The sequence below is a fragment of the Aptenodytes patagonicus genome, chromosome 7 (assembly GCF_965638725.1).
Source record: "Aptenodytes patagonicus chromosome 7, bAptPat1.pri.cur, whole genome shotgun sequence".
NCBI lineage: Eukaryota > Metazoa > Chordata > Aves > Sphenisciformes > Spheniscidae > Aptenodytes > Aptenodytes patagonicus.
The window spans coordinates 16,679,683-16,705,888 of NC_134955.1; the positions used below are offsets into that span (position 1 = coordinate 16,679,683).

The 26,206-nt window shown below is 39.3% G+C and overlaps 1 protein-coding gene across 5 annotated transcripts in view; it reads right to left on the reverse strand.

Annotated features, from left to right (window-relative positions):
* SERGEF (secretion regulating guanine nucleotide exchange factor) overlaps window positions 1-26,206 on the reverse strand; it is a 169,502-nt gene that overhangs the window by 116,773 nt on the left and 26,523 nt on the right. For 4 of the 5 annotated variants that reach the window (XM_076344112.1, XM_076344111.1, XM_076344113.1 and 1 more), the window contains exon 9: window positions 15,997-16,157. The exons of the other annotated variant lie outside the window; for it this stretch is intronic. In XM_076344112.1, coding sequence (XP_076200227.1) covers window positions 15,997-16,157 — 161 coding nt within the window. The remainder of the gene's footprint in view (window positions 1-15,996; window positions 16,158-26,206) is intronic. 5 annotated transcript variants of the gene reach the window in all.

Genomic DNA, 26,206 nt, shown 5'->3' on the forward strand with positions numbered 1-26,206 from the left:
CAGTTTCAGTTAACGGTAAACAAGGTATGAGAAAGTTACCTCCTCAAAAAAACCCCAAAAACCCCAAAACTTTCAGCTCTTAAAACAAATATGTGGTCTTCAGAGAAACTGTAATCATCTCATGTGAGTAGACTTTCGAACTCTGATTTTTCTGAGTTAAGTTCCCTTTTCTGTAAGTATTTACTCAGAACAACCCATCTTGTTTCCAACATCATCAGTACTACTCAAGGGCAGAACAAGTCTCCTACAATTTAAGGATGAATGGGTTGGGTTTGGTCACTGTTTCAAAATAAAGCCAATTCAGAAGAGAGGGCAAACATGGACGTTTCTCTCCTGAGTGGCAAATTAGTTTAATAAATTTGGGCAACCAAACAGAAAGCTAGAACAGAAAATGCTATGCTGCCTTCATACACAGCAGCTACAGCAACTTTAAAATATACTGGGTTAGGTTCATAACATTGCTGGTGAAGTTTGCTCTTCTCTAAGGAGCTATGTGCTATTGCTCTGCAAACCTTCACAAGAATAAATTACACTTTCCAAGCTTTAAAGACACATTAACATGACATAGGTCATGGGAAATTCAAACTTCAAATACTTACTGAATCCAATAGATCAGAGACCAAATCAGTATGAGAACAAAGAGGGTTACATTAACTAAAATAAAGCTCTCTGAAATGATTAAGTAATTTTTCAGTCACTATGATAACACATACTCCAGTGGCTTAGATATCAGTAAAAGAGTCACTTAGACACAATTTCACTTTTAGTCATTTACTGGAACACATAACACTGGCCCAATTCCAGAAGATTTCTCAAATCCAATACAAAAAAGTTCATGTCAGCCTGAGCAGCCACTAATAACCTAGACCATATCACACGAACTGTAAGCTGCAACAAGACACATACGGCAGTACATTTTAAAGCTGTCTTCATTTTTTTGTGCTCTTCAATTACATTAAAAAAAGACTTGACAAACATTTACTTCTCGCACGATTTCATTGACCACATTATTAGCCAATTCATTCACTTGTCCCTAAGAGACAAAGCCAGTATGCTTATTCTTGCTCATAAGTAAATGTTCAATTCCTTAAAAACATTTGCATTGAACAAAATTCTGTTACACTTAATCATCTTCAGCTTTACCTTACTTCTCAAATCAATAGGCCTAATCAAGCATACTCTGCACAGCTGAATGTAAAACTGGATGTTTGTCAAATGACAACTAGAATATTGTTATCCAAAAACATTTTAGAAACTCAGTTGAAGCTACAACAGTATTGTGAAGCTAGCTTAAAAACAAGAGGGTTTTTTAATAGACAACATAGGGCTGCAATCTTGATATTTCACTTTGGTATTAAAACCTGAAGTTTAGGGTTTTCAAGATTTCAAGATATATTTTAAAGAAAAACAAATAATTATCACAAGACTTTCAAGAAAAGCTTGCCTTAACACATGCACTCAGCCTCTCATAGATGATCACTATCATCACTACCTTAAATGAATCTCAGATATATACCTTTTATATTATTAGTTTGTGACAGCCACCAGAAACCGAACGATCATATGGCTTTACAACATGGTGGACAGCCCCATTGGCTATTGTAGAGCTTCACTGACTTAAGTGCACCTCTCTACATCAACACTGGACTTGACCCAGAAACTCCCGCTGCATTTCAGGTCTCCAGGCAAGAGCACTATAGAGCTGTGTTGTCTGCAAACAAATATCAAAAGGATTCCATACAAGAGATTTACTATGAAGAGTTATACTATACATAGGAACGCTTGCTGGTTTTTTCCTTATCCCTTTTATTCTACTCTGTCCATCAGAGACCTAAGCATTGCCGCTTGCTTCTATTTAACCACGTGGGGTTTAGCCCTCTTTCTTTTCTCAGCTGTTTTCTTAAGACATGCTTTAAACTATACTGCTGTTCCAAGACAGCTCACCTGCAAAGATCGTTTGAAAACCCTGCCTACTGGGACATGACCCAGGGCAGAAGGCAGGTGTATAATGCTTTCCGATTTTAGTGTGGCAATGAGACAAGAGCAGCAGTATGAACAACAGATTCTTTGCAACTTCTAGATGGGAAGATGCAGTTGGGCTTACTGCACACTCAGCTAATAAAATAATTTTGTATAGTCATCTAAAACCACTGGTACATTCCTTCTGCTCTCCCAGGATCATGCAGTTTGCCTTGCTATGATTGGCAACATGCCAGTCTTCAATTCTTCACACATCTCCATCCAGTAATGCCAGGCCTGAAGTGCCTTACAAAGACAGAAAGACAGGAGAGAAACATTTGGGTATTTTTCTACATGTAGCAGAGCTTATGCTTTGAGAAAGAGGTGCAGAATGCAACTATTGACGACTAAGTCTTTTATTCATTTCATCAACTCTGGTAGCAGAATCTGCCTGGAGGGAGTGCGGGAAACGTGCTGCTACATTGCCAGAGGAATGAAAAGATTATTTAAAGATCAGGCAGGTCAGCTCTAAAACTCAGCTGAAAAGTTTGACACTGATCCAGGGGAAATAAAGCACTACTGCATCTCACCTTGAGGTATTGCCCTTAGCTGAAAAAAGGATGAATAAAAAGCCATAACTTCAGGTTTCTGCAGTATAGAAGTTTCTTCTCTCCAAAAGCAGGAGGATGTATAGTATATAGAGAAAAAGCATCCTTGAGATAGTGACTGGCAGGCCTGAATGCTATCCCCCAGAAGGTCCAGACAGACTGTAGACCTTAAAGAATTTTCAAATGCCAAGGACACCTGCTTATAGCCACTTGAACTCTCCTTTTCCCCAAAGTCTGGAGAAAGTATTTTCTCTGAGAAATAATGCACTGAAGTATCCAAAAGTTTATGACCAAACACACATTTTCAAAAAAGGTAACAAAGCTGTCTCTGCAGACCATCTCTCACAGGTGCAGGTCCAGCACTAAGACAAATGTGAACAGTGTGACGGGCTTGTTTAGGTGTGCAGCGCTGGCTTCCCAGCAGCCACACCAGATGGCTCTCAGTAGGTCTACACAAGAACAACTCTCCTGGGCAAGAAAAAGAAATGGGAAAAAAAACACAGAAGCAAAATATCTCATGAGGAAGCTTCAGCTAAGGCATGTGAAATGATTATGGTCCTGCATGAGAGATCTTTGTTACATAAATTACGAGTGAAAGAAAATTACCTGAACTGTTTGGAGGCGCAACTCAGACAAATGCAACAACCATGGGTTTTCTAATACCAGTTCTCTAAAATCAAAGTATTCCTCTTCAATTATACCTAGGTATATCTAAATTACACGTAACAACACAAGCACACCACCTGTATTTTTACTACTTCTGACATCACTGTCTTACCATGAACTTAATTAAAAATTACTACATGAATGACATTAAAATAGCCTCATTGAAGAGCAAATCTAGAATTCATAGATTCATTTTTCTTGGCTCAAACACAAAACTAATTTAGCATCATCATTCCAAGTGTTTTAATGTTTTTGATTCATAGCAAAAATTTCTTATATTTCTGTCTGAATATCAGCCAACATATAGTATTGAATACAAAAGAAAATAAGAAAGGTAGATGGAATCCAAGCATGAGTATTATTTGGTATATTATACATTTCTCTCAATAAATGTATAAGCATACAAGTGCATCACAATGAATGACATTTATCTAACATGAATAAAAGGATTTCAGAATTTGGTCCTGATTTCTCAAATTATCAAAATTGAATGTTTAGCCCCGTAATAACAAAAGAAGAGAAAGCAAAATGTTTCTCTTTCAGTCACAGGACTCAAAGAGAAAACACATGCAGTCTCACTGAATGGGAAGAGATGTTTCTGAAGCATGTCACCTGTTGCCAAAAAGATAATAAGCAGCAGCATAATTTGATATCCCTGTAGTAACACAGGTATCTAAAAGAAGCTGTCAGTAAGTAAAGTGTAGGGGGAGAGTACAGGCAAAAAAAGGTTGAAAGAGCAACCTGGAACGTATATTTAATTTCAGCAGTGGTACATCAGTAGTCCCTCACGTACTTAGCATTACTAAATTTTAAGTCCTCAGATAAAATGACTATTAGAATTCTCTCTGGCATGGCATGCTGAGCACAAACTCAACATAAGTGAATAAACGCTCTTTTCTCACTGGCTTTCTGCCAATCTGACTGCAAACGGAAGCCTCGCACACAAAACCAGTCATCCTTGAAGACCGTGAATACTGTCAGTCTTAGTGTACTCCTAACTCATTTGGCCAGAAGACACTGTAGGTGTCTCCATGTACCATGCAGAAAAACAGGATACTATACTGTCCTCATTTGTTGAAGAGGTGGGGGTGGAACACATTATCTCTCAAACATGAAAGGCATTAAATTCACATAATATCCTATTTCATATTTCTGAACAGCTCCTCAACTAAGCTAAAACAATTGTATCTTAAGATTATTAAATAGCATCACCGTAATTCACAAATACCATCTTAATCTTTTTAAGTGAAAAGACACAAGCATTTTGCTTTTCACGCCTGTCCTGGTTTCAGCAGGGATAGAGCTAATTTTCTTCCTAGTAGCTGGTACAGTGCTGTGTTTTGGATTTAGGATGAGAACAATGTTGGTAACACACCGATGTTTTAGTCGTTGCTAGGTAGTGCTTGCACTAGCCAAGGACTTTTCAGCTTCCCATGCTCTACCGACTGAGAAGGCTGGAGGTGCACAAGAAGCTGGGAGGGGGCACAGCCAGGACAGCTGACCCAAGCTGGCCAAAGGGATATTCCACACCATGTGACGTCATGCTTAGTATATAAAAGCTGGGGGGAAGAAGAAGGAGGGGGGGACACGTTTGGAGTGATGGCATTTGTCTTCCCAAGTAACCGTTACGCGTGATGGAGCCCTGCTTTCCTGGAGATGGCTGAACACCTGCCTACCGATGGGAAGTAGTCAATGAATTCCTTGTTTGGCTTTGCTTGCATGCGCGGCTTTTGCTTTACCTATTAAACTGTCTTTATCTCAACCCATGAGCTTTCTCACTTTTACCCTTCCGATTCTCTCCCCCATCTCCTGTGGGGGGAGTGAGCGAGCGGCTGCGTGGTGCTCAGTTGCCGACTGAGGTTAAACCATGACAATGCCCCTCCAAGCAGTCTGTATTTCAGACTTGCTGTGGCAAGAAAAACCAGAGGAAGTAAATTAATCTTGTAAGACCTAATGCAAACTGCTGAACCAAAGAGAGCCTTCTATTACTCTGTTCCAAGTATTCTCTCATTTTCTGAAGCTGTAAATCTCAACATTGTGTTCTGTTTAGGATATTTCAGTCTAACATCTAAACTGAACACAAAAAAACTCCATGGAAAGTTTTACACCTGACCATGTAAACGCATTTCTACAAGTCTCTACATTTTTTTAGCCTCAGTTCTGTGTAATGTAGGTCCCAGATACAAATACCGAGTAGAATCAGCAGTATCAAAGAGGAAGAAGTCTTAGAGATATGCAATGAAACTTAAAAAGCGACTGTCATCACAGATTTCCATTTTATCATTTGTTTAAGGTTACTTCTATTTCCACATGATACAATAACCATGAAATAATATTTTGTATTCTTTTAAAACAGAATTAAGAATCAAACCACAACAGGTGCCATGAAACAGCAAAAGAGAAGATTGTGAATTTTTGTTTTCTGAAGACTGACAGCATCCCCTCCCACCACAACCTGTGACTTGCATTCCCAATGAAAACATTAGATTCACCGTGAAGCAAAAATCAGTCTGCGTGTTCTTAAGAAACTGGCATGCAGTTTCAAAGTAATCCTTTCAAACATGAAAATTTAGTTTTTCTTTTTGACAAGCTGACACCTACTAGCTCAAGATAAGGTCACTAATAGTAAGACTTATGCTCTCAAAAACCCATATCAGTGTTGGAAATAAGAATTGTTTTAATAAGTGTTCTCCTTGTCCAACAATCCACTCAAGAACATGAAACAAAGGGTAGGATCAAATAAAGGCTTCAGACCTGAATCAGTTCTTCATACCAGTATTCAAGACAGATCACTTAAGGTGGAAAGATTGCCTTTTGCCAACTTCTCTAAATATAAGATGCTGAGAAACAGATTTGCCGCACAAATCCACAGCAGAATCCCTTATATATCATGTACTGTATTAAGCAAGGTGGTATCAGAGCAACCAATGATACAGTGCACGAAACCAATGATACAGTGCATGAAACCTGTGTATTTGACCAAGCTGCCGGTCTGATGTGTTGAACTTACCACCCCAGGTACAACAGCTGAGCCCAAACTATTATTTTTCCCCCCGGGAAAGGGCTAATAGCAGGACTTATAGGCTCACATAATGCCATAAACATAGCTTGATCTCATTAGGCTTGTATGCAGCCAGGTGAAAAACTTCTGCTTGCATGGTATCGCAGCAGCCTCAATGATCCAATCCACTGAGTAAACTGGAAAGACTTCAGTGACGTACACTGCAGGAGAAGAGCCTCTCCCCATATGGTTTTTATGGTAAGGAAGAAATACATTTAAAATGAGAATTTGAAACATCCACAATAATTAAAAACCTTGTAATGCTTTCTATCTCACTTCCTGTTCTTATTTCCTCACAAAATTCTGAAAAATTCTTGTAACTGTGCTCCCAAAAGTCACAGTTTTTTTGATAACTGTAAGCCAATTATTGTCTAAATTTTTATAAATACACAGCTATTTGCTCTAAAAGCGGTTGCTGCTTTTTCATTTTAACTGCATTACCACAGTGAGTAATGCATCTTTAGGAAAATCAGGATGCCTTCATCTTTTCTTTGTAGTGGTTAAATCCTAAAAAGGGAGCAGTAGCAGATCAAGAAGTCAAAGAAAAAAAAAAAAATCAATTAACTGTTTGCTATTTCTGGAATCTACTTCTGTGCGTTAAGTCATAAACCCTTTCCCAAAACTACCGAAGAAAAAGGGTTTTCCTCCATCCACACATTAAAAAAAACAAAAAAACCCAAACCACACACAACCCACAAGAAATCAAAATAGGGGACGAAACAGAGAAGACATGAGAAGGGAATAAGATTCAAGACCTAAAAATCATATCCTATGCTTACATCTGTACAGAGAACAAAGAACTTACAAAGTACTACATCTTGGCATACACAAAAGCAGTAAAGGAATTACATAGTTATATATACCTGAAATGTATCTTATCCTAGCACTTAATCAAATGTTAGACACCATAATATTTCGTCTGGATTAAAGTGGCCAAAGTCTGTTAGATGAAGTTTGTTAGGTGGCTTTCATCCCTTCCCCCCCCATAATCTCATGAGGTCCAGCAGAGCCTGGCTTCCCCCCCCCCCCCTTCTTTTTCTTTCTATAGAAATAAACCAAGGTCTCAGATTTTCAAGGCTTTGAATGGGTTCACACTTTCAAAGTGTGAAACCAACTAACAGTGGAGGCTGCATGTAAACCTTAGCAACTTAAAAAAGCTGGACAGAAGGGATTTCCACTGAAGCAATTACCAGTAGGAAAACTGGCTATTTAATGCTTGTTAATTTAACACTTAAGAACACAAACATTATGCCAAACAATGTTCTGGAAAAACAAAACACATTGTAAGAACTCCTTACTGGCTCCCTAAGCACTTGTTACCAAGGAAGGAATTGTTTACATTAGCTCTACACCTGGGAAGAGAAGGAAGAATGGGAAAATGGGAGCTAAAGTGGCAAAATGTAGAGGTGGCATTTTCGGAACCATACCTCTAAGGAACTATCAATTTTTTTTCTCCCTGATAATGAAATAAAAAAGGGTCTTTATAATGTTTTTATTTGCTTTTGCTATGATAAAAAAACTGCAAGGCATCAACAGGAGCATAGGTCTTAGTAATCTTTGCTGGTATCCGATTACATGTGATATCCACTGAATTTATAGAGACCTCAGCAATCAACTGCCAGGAGACTAAGAATAAACCCTTAGGCAGGTTTTAAAACAGGAGACAGTTTAGCATTTTTGTCCTCACAGGATTAGATGCATCATTTTTACTTTTTCTTCTCCTTCTTCCTCCTCCTTTCACGAACAAGTTCTGTTGGTTGAATGCTGGGGCAAAGGCACGGGTTATATTAGACCACGTAAAAAACACATGCAGAGTTCAGAGATAGCTTCTACCTTTGACAACTTCAGTTTAAATCAGAGGCAAGACAGCCAACAGGCAAAGGAGATGCGCCACCAGGTGGAAGCACAAACAGGTACCCGTCATTTAGCAGGCTTCCCAGTAAACCAGTCTTTGAAACTTGCTGTGTGCCATGGCATAGCAACAACTTTAAGCATCACAGCAGAAACACGAGTTTCTCTCTTTTCTGAATCTTTCCTTAAACAGTAGCTTTACAATGACTTACAATGTAAGCACAAAGGCCAGAAAGACTGGCAGGACTCACAGCTTAAATGACTCATTGATAAATGAAAGCTGGAAACCATCAGACAATTGAAAAACAAATACCATCACCAGCGTAAAAGTACAAGCATAACCCAAGTTCAAACCAAATCCAAAATCCTTAAATTAAAAGCAGGGAGAAGCAGTCTGTGTGCTGGCCAGAACAGCACTGCCTCGGTGAGGTTATGGCCCCACAGTGACAAATGAGTTTGAAAGGACCAACGGAACAACTCAATAAACAGGTAGAGTTGGAACCACTAAGATATCTCCTGTCTCATTCATCTGTAGTACACTACCCAGTAGCCCAGCGTATTTTCGAGCTACATAACGCATACTACCTATTAAGGAGTAACTTTTCAGAACTAACATTCTTAAGAAAAGGAGTCAGAAGAACAATGAAGAACTAATGAAGTCACTTCTACTAATACAAAAAAGTAACCAATTAAAGAGAGTATTCCATGAAATTCCTATGAGGGTAACCTAAATGATATATTTCTCCTTGACTATTTCCCCTGCGCGCCCCCCCCCCCTTTTTTTTTTTTTTTTTAAGATTCCACTGTTACAGAACCTGTCAATAAAATTCACCAACACAACAGAAAAAGGAAATGTAAGTAGCATTTACACCAGAAGTTTCTTGACCTAAAGTTCTGGGGTCAGCCAGGTAAAAAAGAATTAATCTAACCCCAAATCATCATTTCTGCACTATTTTTCCATCCATAAAAGGAGGTATGGATGAGATTTCTTTGCAGAGAACACTGTAAATTGATAGCTTTGTTCCAGTTCACTACAGTTTCTTATTGATTTTCTCTCATTTTAGCCTGCATCGATTTGTTAATCCCTTCTCTGTAACAGTTCTAATGAAAAATTAAGAATGAAAAACTGCACGCTTTAGGGCCTTTTCCACCAAACTCTTGCTTCAAACCATATTTTCACTTGGATTTGGAACATGTCCATGCACATACCCTGGGTTAGACCTGACTCACCTCAGACTAGGACGGATGCTATTTACATTGAAACCTTTCTGTTTAGGCTCCTCATGGATGAACAAGGCAACTGAAACAACATCAGTGAGGCAGAACTGGACTTCTGCACTAACAGTTGTCACCTTCCAAGGTTGCTGCTCACAGAGGCTTTGTCTTAACACCAAGTACATTTTTTAAGCAATTTTGCAGCACTCCCTGTGGTCAATTAGCAGGCATTAACTGCATCATGCACGTGAATGGCACTAGTGAACGTTCATGGCATTTGTTGGTGCAAAGAAATACTTCAGAGGAGCAATGAGCTGGATCACAAGTTGTCTCTGAACTCAGAGTGAGTCGCAGTCATGGTGCACTGTTATTAGAATAATCCATGCAGAAGGATGGGACCCAGTCAGTATTTTTAATTTAAGGAATATAGTATGAGCATATGCAGGTCACAGAGTTACAAACAAGACAACTTAGATTAGCCATTTTGCTATTAATTAGCTTATTAAATACAGCTGCTAATTTGGTCTCATTGTCAGGGCTACACTACTGACAGCTCATGCATGTCTGCAGAAGCCATGGCTACTGCTGCAAGTAGTTTTAGTCTCTTTCCACTTCCCTGATACCTCCAAGTGAGGTATTCATTTGGAATTCTAACTGCAACACGCTATCAAATGGAAAATGAATTTATGAATTACGAAATTAAGGCTTCACCCACACTCACATTTATAACACCTCAGTCATCACATGCTGGGTGGGTCTCCAACTCTTGACTTCATCCCATGTCAGCCCTCTCCTACTTCACCCAAACCGCAGGCAAATCAACACTTCGTGGTCTCCCATACAGATTACAAAGCAGCCTGACCTCTGGCTGCCACCTCAGTGCTACAGTACAACCCCAGCAGAGCAATTCTGGTCATTTTAAACCAACCCTCACCTGCAAAAGCGATAACTGGAAAACCTCTAGTTTGTACTCACACAGCATATGCTCTCTGGCATGCAAAGGCAGTATGGGAGCTTTCCTTTGCCATTCACTTGGGGTGAATTTGATTTCCCATCTCCCTTTCTACAATGCCAGCTGCAGAGAAATTGGTATGGGTGATGGGAAGCACAGTGCTGGGAACAATCACCTCCTCTTTGCTTTCCAAAAATTACACACCTAGAGTTGGTGATCTAGGCTCTGCTTATAACCACAAGGAGAAGAGGAAAGCAAAGCTCCCCATCCTCTTACCTAGTGTTAAATAGCTGAGCTTCACTTCACCAAATTATTTACGATAAAACTGCGACTAGGTTACGGTTTTCATGGAGTAGACTAGTATTTCCAGAGTAACCTCTGTTGCCTAACACACTGGTATTCCTAACTTCCAGAAATGACTTTGCTATGAGTGTTAAATGTCTCTCTACCCAGGCCATAAGATATTCTTTGCAAACCACGGTCATGTCTTAATGGGATAAGAAAAGCACAGAATAAATAGCATGGCTACCTAGCCAAAAAGTTTCATTTGAATTTCAGCAGTTTGTTACTGCCTTCAATTTCCTGCTAGGAGAACGACAGGGAGAACCAACTGACCTAAGAAGTAAATCCCGTTTCCTCATTTCCTATGATACAACTGTAAACTCCTCTCAATCTTCTTGCAGTGTTGCCAAGATTAGTGTTATTCTCCTGCACAGGGCATGCAGATCACACAAACACACCTAATCTAACACAGACTTTGTATTTTGTATGCAGACTGCAGTTTTATTCTTTTGATACATCCTGTTTGGGGTTTTTTCCCCTAAGGATAATTTCAACAATTTGGTCTCTATTTCCGTCCTTAATTGCAACTTCTCATTTGCACAGTGAGTTGTACTTAGAACCCACTTCTCCATGGCCTTTATTTTCCTTTATTGTCACTTAAAATGAATTAATAAGCCAAGAACTTGATTTCTACTCTTGCAAGAGTATTAAAGGGACCATCTCTACATTATAATTTTTATCATTGCATCTCTAAAACAGCATAACAAAACCAACCTGCACCAATCAAGGAAAATTCAACAATGCCATTTCTCAAAAGACATAGATCAAAACCAACTTGTAAAAGACACCAATTCGTGACCAAAAAAACCCCCACTGCACTACTTGCTTAGCAAGTGAGAAAATCCACATCACTTCAACTTAAAAATGAGGATAATTTAATCAATTGGTCCAGAAGGACTTCACAAACCCCACAGTAAAAGACGAGCTGGCCTTTACCTTGCCTTCTATGGGGGTCTCTCCTCATGAAGAATCACTAGGTGGACAGATCTAACAGCATGAAACAAACATCCAGGGAAAGTAACACACACTAACTGAAATATAACACAAGTAGTAATCTGACCTGTCTGGAGGACGCAGATATCAACTAACTTTCCCTTCTAGTGGTATCACAAGAGAGAAAGCTTAATGAGTAAAGGGCTGGAGTGGAATATGTACCACCTAGGTTCTCTTCTCAGCTTTCCAGCTGACTTGCCCTTGAGTCATTTCTCTATTTCCACTCCCATCCCCTGCTTGTTTTCATTATTAGCTATGAGTATTGCCAAGTAAGAACCACCTTTTACTATGAATTTTTCCAGGGCCCACATCTGTTTCTGTGGCACAGTTAGGAGCTTTGAGGCAAGCTGGCAAATCAAAGAACAAGGAACAGAGTTTACTGAAACCATTTTTCACAACACTTCTATCGAACTATATCCTTGGATTATCTAAAAGTTAATGAGCTTGAAAAACTAGAGAGACTTTTTTTGCATTTACCTCCTTCCCTAATACCCAAAGTGGTTTTTTTTAAGCAGTTTATTGGATCAGTTACTACACGTATATTCTCAAACTCTGAGCAGTAAAATCTGGTTTAGGAAAGTTCAATTTGTTGTCTCTCCCACAAAAAGATAAACCTCTTGTTTTAACCATTCAAAATAAAGAACATAGCCACAAATATTTACAGTACTCAAACAACTAAGTATAAAAAAGCCATGCACACAGCACAGAGATGATGCATATGTAACACTATCAGGTTATTTAATACCCTTTAAAGTCTCAACTACAGCTTTACTTAGAGAGGCCTCTAACAGTTTTCCCAAGAAGTCAAAAAATACAAAAACAGTTGTCATTTTTTGTAAACCAAAAGGTTCCATTTTCAGTATTATTGTGTCCATATGTTAAGGTAGTAACAATGTTTATACATTAACCTATCCGTCATATAATAATCAACTAATGAATTACCATCATAGCAGATATCTTAGAATTGTGTTGTAGGTAGATGCTTAATATTTTGCAACATGAATGGGGGAAAAAGGGAAAAAACAAGAATATACTAAAGACAAAGCTATCTTTCAAATACTTAAATTAAACAAAAATGACTCATTACTGCAACTGCCACTGAAAAGAGTGGCAATAAACTTTGACTGCAAAGAACCACGAGAATGTCTGTATTCATGATGGCATTCCCTGAAGAAAGGAACCATACAGAGGATTCAAACCAATCTGTATTGCACAGGACAAACGTACACACACTGGGACAAACATACACACTGGAATTATGGACCATAGTAGGATCAAGATAAACACAGCAGGTACAGGTTGCCACAAGTCCATCGGTTATTTTCATTCCCTGACACAACTGGCCCCTACATCCACCATCAAGATATAAGTCGGGTGATGGTAAAACTGAGGAGGGTATTAAGCCCAAGAAAACACATACCCAAAAGTGACAGTGTGACACAGAATTTTTTCTAATTTCTTAACTGAAATTTCAGATCTCCCTCCTCAGAAAACTGTAATCTAGCACAGCTTGCTTAATTAGAGAAAGGATATGATGAAAACATGGCTCTATGTGAACAGCACTGCATATCCAAATTGACTGTAGCCCTTCCTTCCACCCAGTTTAGCAAGAACGTTCAGCCCTGCACAATGACTTCTCACTTGTTTATTGCTGCAGCAAATGGTTGCTGCAATGTGAATGACATGCTGAACATACCAAAACCAATAAAACGATAGCTATTAAAACCAAAAATATCAAAACGGACTGGAAAAGCATTTTGACAAGGAGGAAACATTAAACTAGGTCTTCGTAGCATTTGCTAAATACAGAGGCTCATCATATTTCAGGCCATTTGTATTTAATTGTGCTTTCATCTGAAGAGCAGTGGATATGAATGCACATCAGGCAGCAGATGAGTCAGATGTTCTGAAGAGGTCCAATCAAGGACGCCCCACAACGCAAGAGCACTGCATGCATAATGTCTCGCACAACTGACTTTGGCTATAGCCTGAAGTTTCTTTTCAGCACCTCATCCCATTCCATGGTGGCACTGAGAAGAAAATAGTAAGTAGACCTGCAGTCACATAATTCAAAAAGTTTAAACACATGAGACTCCAGGAACCTGATGTCCACACACCCTTTTAAAGCTGCCAGGAAGACATACTCAGATTAGTAGATAATTATCTAAAACTCGGGCTTTTGTTCTTCCATTGTTTCAGTTGAAAGATTAAAAGTGCTCGTACATCTCAAGGTCAATGCTTCCAGAAGAGTTTGTCAAATGAAGTCAAACTCACAATGGAATAGGTCACAACACTTCAAAAATCAGGTTTTGGAGTGGTAGACAGACACAGAAATTATATCAATTTCAGCACAAAGAAAGGAGAATCCCTGGTCTTTGGTGGAGAAAGCAGGTAAGCCATGGGCATGGAGACAAGGAGCAGCACAGGAGGTTAAATCTACTGCACTGTCCTTGAGGTAAACTAGCATGCCTTTTATACCGTCCTCTAATCCTTAGATTAGTTTCTCCATTTTGGTTTTAACAATATTAACTGAAGTGCAGAGGCCATCAGCAGACCACAACGTTGCCAAAAATTCAGTTGAATCATTAAAAGTGATTTATAAAAATAGACAGTGGATAAAAATCATTGGTTGCAATCCTCAGCTGTTAAACTGGCTCTCTGCATTAAACATGCAAATTGGAATTGTTAATTCAAGGTAAACATGGAAAAGAACTCATCTTCTCTGTACTCCTTTTAATTCAGCGCTCAAATCAAACCTCATCTCCATACAACAAATGGAAAAAGGAATAGCTTGTATGTAAACGAAAACCAGCTCAAACTCTACATAGCCTACATACTGCAATTTATTTTTAAGTATAAATTCTAGCTCTGGCATTATTTTGTAATCTTGAAGTGAAGCAATTTAGGCTATTATCTGCTTTTTCCTTTTCTCATCAACACAGCTCCTCTTAGGGTACAAATGAGGCTAGCTCTTGATCACGCTCTTCTTAAATCATCTTCGTGCTGTTAGCTCTGCAAAGAATGATGCCTGCTCCAGAACACTGCCATTGCTAATCACTCAAATCAGGTCTCTTATAGGTCTATAAGAAGGAAGAGTGCTGAGGGCAGCAGAATGAAGGTGAGATTGTTTTTCTCTTCCTTTTCAAGGAATATATCTGAACGCATCCCTTTCCTTCACCTTCATGGATCACTCATCCTGTCAAGCATAAGTTCCCCTGCGCAAAAGCTATGGCTGCCTTGGCTTTGCATTGTACGAGAACCAACAGAACTACATGCTTGAGGCATTGCCCAAAGCACAAATGAAAAACAGCATGAAACAGATTCAACAATGGTGTTCTCTATGGATATTTAGTGACAAAAGCAGGGACACCCATCTCAAAAAGAGTAAGAAAGCTGTTTGAGACTCAGTGGTGTCAACACTGACTAAACAAATTATTCATTACTGCAGTATCCTGGGCTCTGAAGCTCCACTTCCCATCTGTGAGTGCACACATTCACAGAACACTGATGATGGGAAAGGGCAGAGGCTGACTCTTCTAACCAAAGTCTCACCATGGGAGACTACCAGGAGGCAGAGATGCAGTACGCACATTGCAGCTGAAGCTGTCAACCTGTACTTACCCCCCTTGCATTTTGACTGCCAGCTACCCCACAGGGAGATGCATAACTTTTGACTGGTTATCTGCCCAGATGAGACCTGCACATTGCCTGCCAACAGGCCAATTGCCATATGCTGCCTCTCAGCTATTAAAAAGCCAAGAAAATGGTTTGTAGGCAGTACAGGTTGCATGTTGTGTCAGACTACAGAAAAAAAACTTGAGTAGTTTTCTTTCCGATCATCTTTATGCTTGAGGATAAATCATTTTGTATCAAATTAGCCATATGAAAAGAAAGCCTCCAGTACAACTCAAGGATGTTATAAGGTAGAGAAAGATTCTAGAAGCTGCACCATTATTATTTATCAGCCAAAGAAAGGCCATTGGCTAAACTGTTACAGAGGGTTTCAGACAAAAGCAGCACTGCAACTGCAGAGGGTCCCAGCTCATCTGCTAGGCTGTATTGCAGGTGCAACTGTCTCCTGCACACATTGATATCTGAGAGAACTTGGCATCTTCTGCTAATGGTAACTCTGGTTCCACCAAGGAAAAATCAGTTTCTGAATACAAAAGCCTTTTAAGACATTTTAAATAATTGAATCGTATTAACTTCTGCGCTTACAGGAAGAGCAGCAAGGGCTTGTGCTGCAGCATTTGAAAAGGTTCTATTAGGAAATTGTTCTGATTATTTTAATGCACCCCCCCAAAAAAAAAAACAAACCTGGGGAAAAAAATGCTAATTTTCTTCTTTACCTGAGATGCTCCATTTAGGCAAGGCACTGAAATAGGGATGTTACACAACAGCTCCAAGCATTGTTCAGATGCTATGCACGCCTCCTGCCCATCGGGAACCACTGCGTGCCTTCCAAGTTGCCCATAGTCCGCTCTGCCCCAGGTGAATACCTTGCCAGTTTCTAAACACAAAACACATTTCAAGATTACTTATTCACTAGGTTCCTGGAACATCTGGATACCAATTCAAAACTAGAACAACACTTCTTAATGCATCTTATCTAAAGCTTCAAAAACCTAGTGAAAACTTACTTTTGGGAGCAGAAGAAAAAATACTAAAACTAGCTAAAGACATATTATGATGTACTTCTATGCAGTTACTCAAACTTCATTAACCTGTTTTTTAGCAGAATAACATCTGTAGGATGGCCTGGGCTATAAATGAAACCATGTCAATAAAGCTGCATAACCTGGACATTCTGCATACGATATATACGTATACATCATTGGATGTGAGGAAAAATTTCTTTACTGAAAGAGTGGTTAAACGTTGGAAGAGGCTGCCCAGGGAAGTGGTTGAGTCCCCATCCCTGGAAGTATTTAAAAGACGTGTAGATGAGGCGCTTAGGGACATGGTTTAGTGGGCATGGTGGTGTGGGGTTGACAGTTGGACTCGATCTTAGAGGTCTCTTCCAACCTTAATGATTCTATGATTCTATATACTTTGGTTATACAAAGGACATATTTTTATCTTAACAGAAGCATACACAAAACAGCTTATTCTGAAACATAAAAGATTCTTGTCTATTCCCAGTCTTTGCCATAGAGACATCCATCACATGTCCTGTATTTAACATACAGTTTATGGTTACCTGATAGAAGTTACCTTCTGTCACAACTTCTGTTAGCAGAGTAACAGCCCTCAGGACAGCAACTGGTTAGTCAGGAACACCACCACAGCTGTCATTAAGCATTGGAAATGCACTGGTTTGTCTTCACAGGAATCACACATTGGCCACAGAAAGAGAACTTTAAATGAAATCAGCACTATATGGATCACCCTTCTCTTCACATATTATATTGAACACAGGTGGGACTGACACCCAAAAGTCCATTCTCCAGTATGGATAACATCCATAAAGCAATTCTTTTTACCTTCGATTCCCAATATTAAAAAAAAAAAAAAAACCCCACCAAAACCAACACCAAACCACAATCGTACTAAGCAATAGCTTTATTTTCTTAATAAAGTAACTAGATCTCTGCAGGTAAGTCATGAAAAGCTGTCCCTTCGAGGCTTCCAATTAAAAAAAGTTATATACGCAGAGCATAAACAGTATGTTCTCAACTCGGTTTTGACTAGAAGCAGCAATCCGCATTCCAGCCCAGAAGGAAGCCTGCAATGACCCTGAGTTGCGTACACACTTCAGCCAAGCCTCAAACTCCTCTCCAGAATTGAACTCAAGTCACCAAGTCATAAGCCAAATGATGTGGATTTGAGGAAAATATGAAGAAGTCAAGCAAGTCAGCTTCAACACACACACTTCTCCCCTTGTCAGTCAGTACAGACAGATCCCACAGAGGGGTCAGGAGCAGGGGGTAGCGGTCATACCACCCAAAGATGACAACTGTTTTCTTAACGCATGCCATAACATAAACCTTCGGAAACCTAAACACCTCCATTTTCCTTTGGGTGCTGCTAAACTGTCTTGAAGGAGACACAGGTGGGCACTGCTGGTTTGTGGAGTTTAAGCTGATAATGTATCTCGTAAATAAACTGGAAACCTCTAACTTCGTATATTTAAACAGACAAGAAGTATATGCATTTTCCTCGGAAATCTGCTAGCAGTGGTATCTTCTACTCCAATCCTTGCAACAGTTTTTCAGATGTATTGTCTCAGTTCACTGATAATGCTTCCTCTGAAATAATTAAGTGATGAAATTAGTTGTCCTTTTCTCTCAAGGGCACAAATACTTTCTTCCTTTGGAGCTTCCTAGCAGTTCAGGAAAAAGTTGAAACCAGTCACATACTACTTTTGATACAAGTGAGGTCTTTCAATATAGTAGCTTCATTTTTTTTAGACTAAAGCATTAAAACAAGTTTCATTAAGAGAACTTCCAGTATACCTTACAGAGATTAGGAAAACAGTTTGCAGTTTAAAAAACACGCTTATTCTGGAGGTAATATATTTACTTTGCAATTTGTATAGATCTCTGCTAAAAACATCTGCAGCTACAAAAATGTTGCAAGAAGTCTCCTACATCAGTATGTTACGTAGCAAATTTAAATGTAGACTAAGCTTTAGGCTTTTACATCAGAGCAGGTTACTGTACCTATCCAGAACCCTATTAATGGACTGGAAAAGGACAGGCAGGTTGCTTTATTTTGTATCAATACAGGAACTGAAGCTGAGTTTTATGAAATTCAAAGCCAGAAAGAATTTCTGTAATATCTAGTTAGATCATTAACATACCATAGGCTCTCAAGCGCTACCCAGACATTGCTGTATTGATCCCAAGGACCATAATTTAACTAAAGCATTTCAACTCTCAGAAGCCAAAAGCATCAAGTGCCACAGGCAATAAAAATCAGCAACCTGCAAGGCCTCTGGAAAGGCAAGCAGTGTATTTAATAATACAGACCCAGATCCTCATATCGAGTCTATAGCACTATCCTGTACACAGGGGCAGCAGAGGTTCCTCTCAAGTCTGACTTGGGCGGGGGGGGGGGGGGGGGGGAGCGGAATCTTTCCCCAACCAAATCTCAAATCTCGTGCCCTGCCTGGACCGAGACATGAACAAGAAACACCAGCCACTCACGTAACAAAAATGATCCTTTGCATCATCACATCAGGGTACTGCTCCACCTTGTCTCAAGTCTTGTCTGCTGCTGGTGTCTGGATTCAGATGAAGGCAGTCTAAAATCCCAACACACACCTGACCAGTTACTCACTAAGAAAATAATTTTCCTGCCCTGCTCATGACCAGAAGAAACCAGGGAGCAGCCGACATGATCACCATCTTGATGACGAGCTGCTAGAGCAAGTTCTGTGCAAAGCAAGCAATTCTGTTCCCCTCTGCCAAGGGCCTGTGAAAGGTGGAGAAAAGTGCAGTGGTCTACAACTTCCTCAACTGCAAGATCAGAACAAAACACCACGACCACCTACTCTGAAGTCAAACTAAACTGCATATGTAATTTCCCTTTATGAATTAAAGGCTAGCGAGTCCATCATCTGCCCCAAGCTGTTGCCCTCATGTTTAACTGTTTTTACCTTTCAGAAACCATCCCTCTTTTCAACAGGATTAATTTGTCTAACTACAGTTGCCATCAGCTGCTTATTGCATCTTTACCAATAACTGGAAAAAGCCCCTCTCTCCACTATCTAGTATCTTCTCCATGTGCCAATGTCTATACAAGTTTGGCGTTTTTTCTACTACACCATGGGTATTGGTCTCCTTAAGGTTCACTCTGCAATTCTGTTATTGGATCAATTTTTGGGGCCCTATGTTGAAATTTCAACAGTAACACCAAGTTGAAATGGAAGTAATAGAACTGGAAACAGTATGATCCCAGTGGTTTTATTCAGCCTTACAAAGGCTCTTAAGTATGCTCACCTCTATTATTGCAAGTTATTTCAGTAAATTCAGTGGAACTGAAGAATGCAAGTATATTTGAAGGATTAAAACCAGACAGCAATAATGCTTAGCTACAACAAAACACCTTCCATCCACAGATTCTATTTTCTTTTACTGGACAAGCAAGCACAGAATTACTTACACATGCAAAACCCAACAGAGCCTTTAGGAGAACGTAAACTGTTTCTGTTTACAAACAGAAATAATTGTAATTAACTTTTTCCTTTTTGCCACTATAAGGGAAACAAGTTTCAGGTGGTTATTGGTAGGCAAACATGAAGAACACCCATTAAAAAAATTAAAGCCAGATAAATTAAGTTTTTACTTATAGGAAGAATTTCTTGAATGCCCGAAGATTAGGTAAGCAACCAGTTCCTTCTCAGTGCTTATCAACTCCGTTCTCACTTCTGATTGGCAGAAATTCACTCCCTAGACTTGCTCCTGTTTGGTAGGCATTCCCCTTCCCATGCTCAGACTCCTGCTAATGGTCAATCATACCTAACTTTCAGCCAAACACACCTTTTAAAAAAAAATTAAATCTGTCTTTTCTGTGAGAGAACCTAACAGAAGCTGATTTAGAAGTCTTCTCTATGAAATACTGATTATATTTTCAGCAAACAAACAAAACAAAAAAAAATTCAGTCTCAAGTGGAAATTTCAGGCTGAGGCAAAAAACAATGCATGGAAAATTCCAGCCAAAAAGGTTAAAGTCTTGTCAAAATCCTAAGCAAAAGAAAGCACTGAGTTATGACAGAAAGCGTTAAGCAATTGTAATGAGAGGTATTGCTACTGTGCTGCTTATAATACAGATGGTATTTTAAAATGTTCTAAGAGTATTTAAGAAAGACATTAGTCATACAGAGTAAGGAGGTTGCAGGATGAATTACTTAAGAATGAAGGGTAATATAACAAGGAGTGTTGGTCTAATATTAGAATAGAACAGATTTTAATTAGAAGTCAAGAAAACATACACAGTGATGAGTCAACTGGACAGAGTACATCAACCATGGAAGTGGCTGAGGCATCAGAAAATGAGATATTTCATATCAGACTTTATACAGTAAGAGGGCACAAAAGGCAAGAGTTATTTCTCCAACTTGTGCGAAAGAAAGAAGCATGTAATGTTGGAAGGCTTTTCCAATTCTTCTAAGATACTAACAATGCTTCCTAAGACCTTGATCTTGCCACGTTCTAAGCACGGAGGCTCCAATTCCAAAAGGCACTTCGACTCCTCAACTGTGAACATCCACATTGTCCCAGATGACTTCATTGCAACTGTTCCTTTTTTCAGCAGACAAATGCTACATCAAACAAAGGCCAGAGGGTTCAACACCATTTGGAATTAAGGAGTAATAGATATAATTCACGCATCCTGTGTCATTCTTGAATGGAACATACAGTACAGGAGTTCAGAGAGCTAGAAGAAAAGGACAGAGGTCAGAAGATTTTTAGAAAAAATTCCCAGCTGCCCCTTAAGCAAACGTACACACAGCAGCATGCTACATCATTTGAGATTCTACATGGTCATACAGATCTAGTTTCCTCCTGCTCTTTGAACTGTAAACACAGCAGTCTGCATCTGTATACATACAGCAGCAAATCAGCTGAAACACATGCTAACATCCCTCACACAATACAGATGAAGGTATGTGCATATTCAAGTGCTTGCAGCACTACAATAGCACTCCACTACCAGAAAGGCTCCTCTGCGTTTTCTTCACATCATCCTTCTGTCCTTATGCTACCACAAAGCACAGACAAGTTGAGAATGGCCTCAAAATTACAATTTCACAACCTTCAGAGTATTGCAAATCCAGCAACATTGCATAAAGCACTTCTAGTTGCTTCCTGCCTGACACTGTAGCTCTTACTGTGCTGCTTTACAGTGCTCCTGAGGCTGTAGAGCATGTCATTTTACCCCTTTAGCAGTTTCTTAATCAATCTGCTCAGACGCATAAGTACTTGGAGACAATTAGCAATTAAAAAAAAAAACATTTTAGTTGTAAAAATAGGTTGGTTTCTCGGTAAAACACAACAGACAAATAGGAACATTAAAATCTACTTATTTTCACTAGATTCAGATTCATCTTTATATCAATTTTCCTGTTTTAAGACAATATCATGATTGCACTAGTGTTAACTCCTTGAAGTCTCTATTCTGTATCCAGGCAAGCTTTGAACTATCTTTTTATAAATACTAGATGAAAGAGTTCAGCTAGGCTATCTCAATTCATGGTTGCATTAACAATTACTTTTCAAATGAACTCTGGATATTCACACTGAATACTTAATCTCATTCGGACTTGAAATAGGTCTATATAAAATTCCTAATGCTTCCTTTCACATGAAAATTCACAGGAGCAGGTATTAAAAATTGACATTAGGAGGCTGCCTCTGCCTCCTCCCTGCCCCACAATGGGCAAACCAACACCTCTCCCACAACTACAAATCTCTGCTGTCCTTCATGACAATCACTAATGTCCTTCAACCATTCTGAGAAACTTCCTCTCTACCTAGAATCAGCCTCTGGGCAGGGTAACCTTACAGAAAAACATTCATCCATCCATCCCTAATTCCTTCTGGATTGAAGACAGCTTTAATTCAGCAGCTGGAAACCTGGCATCACGACCACACCTACAGTCTAACACCTGTACCTGTGCATGGTTTCAGTACAAAGCAGGGTTATCTGCTGTGACAAAGGTTTAAATGGCCCCTTCATCCTCTTACATGGAGTTCAGTGTACCAGAGCCGCCCACACCTCTTAACACATCTTCTTTCTATGATCTCCTTACAGACTTCTGCATCTTTATATAATAGGTCACACTCCTGAATTTTTTTCCATATTAATTTATAATAGCTATTAAAAATGTATCACTAAAACACAAATCTATGCATAGTATTGAGGTCATGTCTCTTCAGAAAAATTCAGACAAAACAGCAAAAGCATTTCAGGGATATCAGCAACAGAAAATTAGAGATCATTTCAGTTGCCATTTTCAGCCTTCTGCAGTCACAGGTTGCAATACGTATCTAGTTCAGAGTAGTCCACAGAGCATCTACTCAACACGCTGCAGTTCACAAGGGTTTCCAAGCACCCTATGAATAGGCTTAAACCTGCAACAAAAGGCCACAAGCGCCTCAGGAAGAGAACCATAGGGCATCACCAGTCCTCCTGCAATAGCTATGGATTTGTCAGTTAAAACTCCTATACTCTTCAAGTGGGCCAAAAATTTCTGCCATTGTGAGCTACATCAGATGTCCTCAAATCTGGTGACCAATTTAACCAAACACGTGTGGGCAAGACAAACCAACAAGACACCTAAGGGATTTCACACCACTAGAATCACTGGCTCATCTATGATCCAGCATACAACTGGCTTCTCACTGTGACCCATTCCTATTGCTAAAAAAAAAAAAAAAAAAGGAAATTTAAGAAAGAGGAAATTTAAGAAATCAACCTAGAAGACAATTATGCAACATGAAAGAAAATCCATCCAACCAGGGGGAACTCTGTTGCATGGCATTAATATAAACAGATACAGCATAAGGGAACATCATCAAGTCTCCTTTTAGAGCCTCCTGGAGATATCAAAACATTAAACATCCAATGACACGTATGATAATGCGATGTAATGGAAAATACTCAGCTAGGCAGGTGAAGCTATGAGGATGTAGGAGACTCTCCAAAAGACACCATGACTGTGACAACCTTTTAGCACAGACTAAATGGTTCAAAGCACAGACTGGGAACTCCTTAGGCAACAGTTTATACCAAGACAACTTGTTCCCAAATAGTTGTTCTCACCCCTAGGCCACCAGCCTTCATTGTGCTTGAACTACTTGTGACAAGGAAGGTAAAAGCCAAGCCAGGGAATCGATCTGGCTGAAAAATAGCCTTGGGAAATGGGAGCTCGGCAACAGCAAATATTGCTAAAGGCAGTATTGTCCATTTAATAGTCTGTATGATAGGCTAGAGATAGCATGTCATGTGAAACTGCAAGTTAAGTTTATCATGCAGTTTACCAACAGATCCATCTTTATCAGGACTGTCGACACCACTGAACATCTAAACAGCTTTGACTTTCATTCATCAAAAAACAGGTACGCTTTTTCTTTTTTGCCTCCATAGTTACACCAAGTTATGTCTCAAGATGGGCAACGTTCAGTTAATGGGATTATTCACATACTTAATAGCATGCTTCACTGCTTTGAAAGACTGGACAAAAATAACTTTTGAGTATGGCAAATTCCAAGATTCTCCAGATACTTTGGAAGTCCTGCCTCTGGGTTTGGGTGTTAGATGGGATAAAGGCTGTTTTGCTTTTACAGGAGAAACTGGAAACATGAAGTACCATACAAAGCTCTGAATAAACAGAAAAAAAAATTAAAATGTAAGAAGTTAAATGCTTGTAAAGTTGTGTTCATACTACTGATATCAAACAGATGTATGATCTTGACTCAAAAAAGAAAATGCGGGGGGGAGGTCATGAAGTCCACGCAATCATGAAACAAAGCTGGGGAAGAGGGGTGGGGGCAGGGGGAGATGTTAAAGCACCTATCACACTTTGCATTCATCCTACAAGATGAGAAAATTCCCTTCTCATTTCTCTCCACTCATGATTAGAGAGTCATGACTGCCTCACCAGCTGTGCCTCTGGCTCATTTTAAATTCAAACTACGATACATAGCTCACTTTTAGACTTTTTATAGCAATGCCTTAAAATGCAGATTGCTGGCTAAATTTAGTTACATGATTAAAAACAAATCTAACTCATCTCTACCCAGAAAACAGAACTGCTGCATTCAAGGTTCAATAGAGGACTTAACTTTTCATCTAAAAAAACTTGAAGTCCTAACAAAAAGAAGGAAAAAAAGAAAATCAAAGCACAATTTAGTGATGCCTCTATAAAAGCAGGATGCATAAAACATTAACCAGCTATGGAAAACTATCTGTAAATGCATCATAGTATACCATAGGGTTTTTGTTCTGTACTTCTGAAAATAAATTCTGCACTATGCTACTACAGCAGTATGAGTCATACACTTTTACTGACATTCTATATTTGTATCTCCATGCCCTTCTGCACTGTTATATGCTTTCTTCCATATAGGCCTCCCTAACCTGGAATTTCCTTTCTTCTGCAGTTCAGCATCTTTTCCTCTAACATTCCCCAGAAAACTGAATAGATACTTCTTTCTAAGCACTTACTTCAATTCTTTCTGGACACCATTTTGAAAAAGCAACACCCTTGAACTATTATAACATAAGGGATATGCTTTTATTTGTTCACAATTATTTTCTTGTGTCTTATTTCCTTATTTCCTTCCTCTTTGTCTGTAAAGGACTGCTCAGGCATTTATCCCTTTTGAGGCAAGGTCCAGGTCTTACTTCATTAGACTTAACACAGTACATTGCTACAGAAAATCTTATTCAAAGATTACAAATTACAATATATCCATGTTTTCTAGATCATTTTATGAAAAGCATTACCTATAGCTCCAATCTGGCAAACATTTGTGAATCTGCCTAATTTGGAGAATGTAAGTGACCCTGCTACTCTCAATATCCCATTGCCATCTGAGCCTATCTAAGAAGGAACAGGCATCTGTCTACAACAGATAAACAAAGTGAAGGCAAATTAAGTTCCCAGTGCTAATATTTGCCTTGTCAAAAGACTTGAGGGCATACTATGGAAAGACAGGCACAGAAATATCACAAGAAATGCTCTGGAACAGCAGTGTGAAAAACTGGGCTTTTTTGCTATTGTCCACAAGATGCACTCCCAAGAACAAATATTCAGAGACCATCTGCACAGAGATTTCACTAGATAACAAGCCTCAGACATGCATGATTCTGAAGAGTAAGAGTCACAATACCTACAAAGAAATAGGAAGCATTTTAAAAATAGTGTTAGATGACCAATCCTGGGACTTGCTAAGTGGCTTTAACTTTCTCAGCAGCTCCAGAAGCAGCTGAGTTCCACATCCAATGGAGTTCAACCCTAACTGTGTGCTGTTCTTAAGAAATAAAGTACAAAGAATGGAACAGTATTACAAAACCAACAATGGTACCTCCAGAGCCTCCCAGGAGATCACCCCACTTGTTCAGAGGCAGAACCATTAGAACAGCAACTACAATTGACTGGAGCCCCCAACAGAGCAGGCTGTTCACCTCAAATAACAAGCAGCTGTAACTGCAGCATTCTCACTGACAGGAGGAACAAAACAATCAAAGAGAATGGGAAGGAAAATTCATGCCCCTTGAAGTCAAGAGATTAATAATGAGCAATAAGGTGATGTATTCCCTCTGGACTATTATCCCCACTTTTCCCTACCCCAAGAGAGACGGAGTTTAAGAGTATGGGGTGGGGGGTGGGGGGGTGAAATCACAAGATTTCCCCTCTAACTATGCATGGGCAAGATGTTTAACATCAAGGAGACTGCAGGGAGAGAGGGGACAAAGGTGTAAATAGCTGCATAATGGTGAAAGTATCTAAATGCCGTTTATGCCCCGAAAAAATGCCATCATCTACATGAGTGTGCTATCCAGCTAGCAGAGTTCCCTTTGACTCCTGCCTTCTTGTTCCAGCTCAGA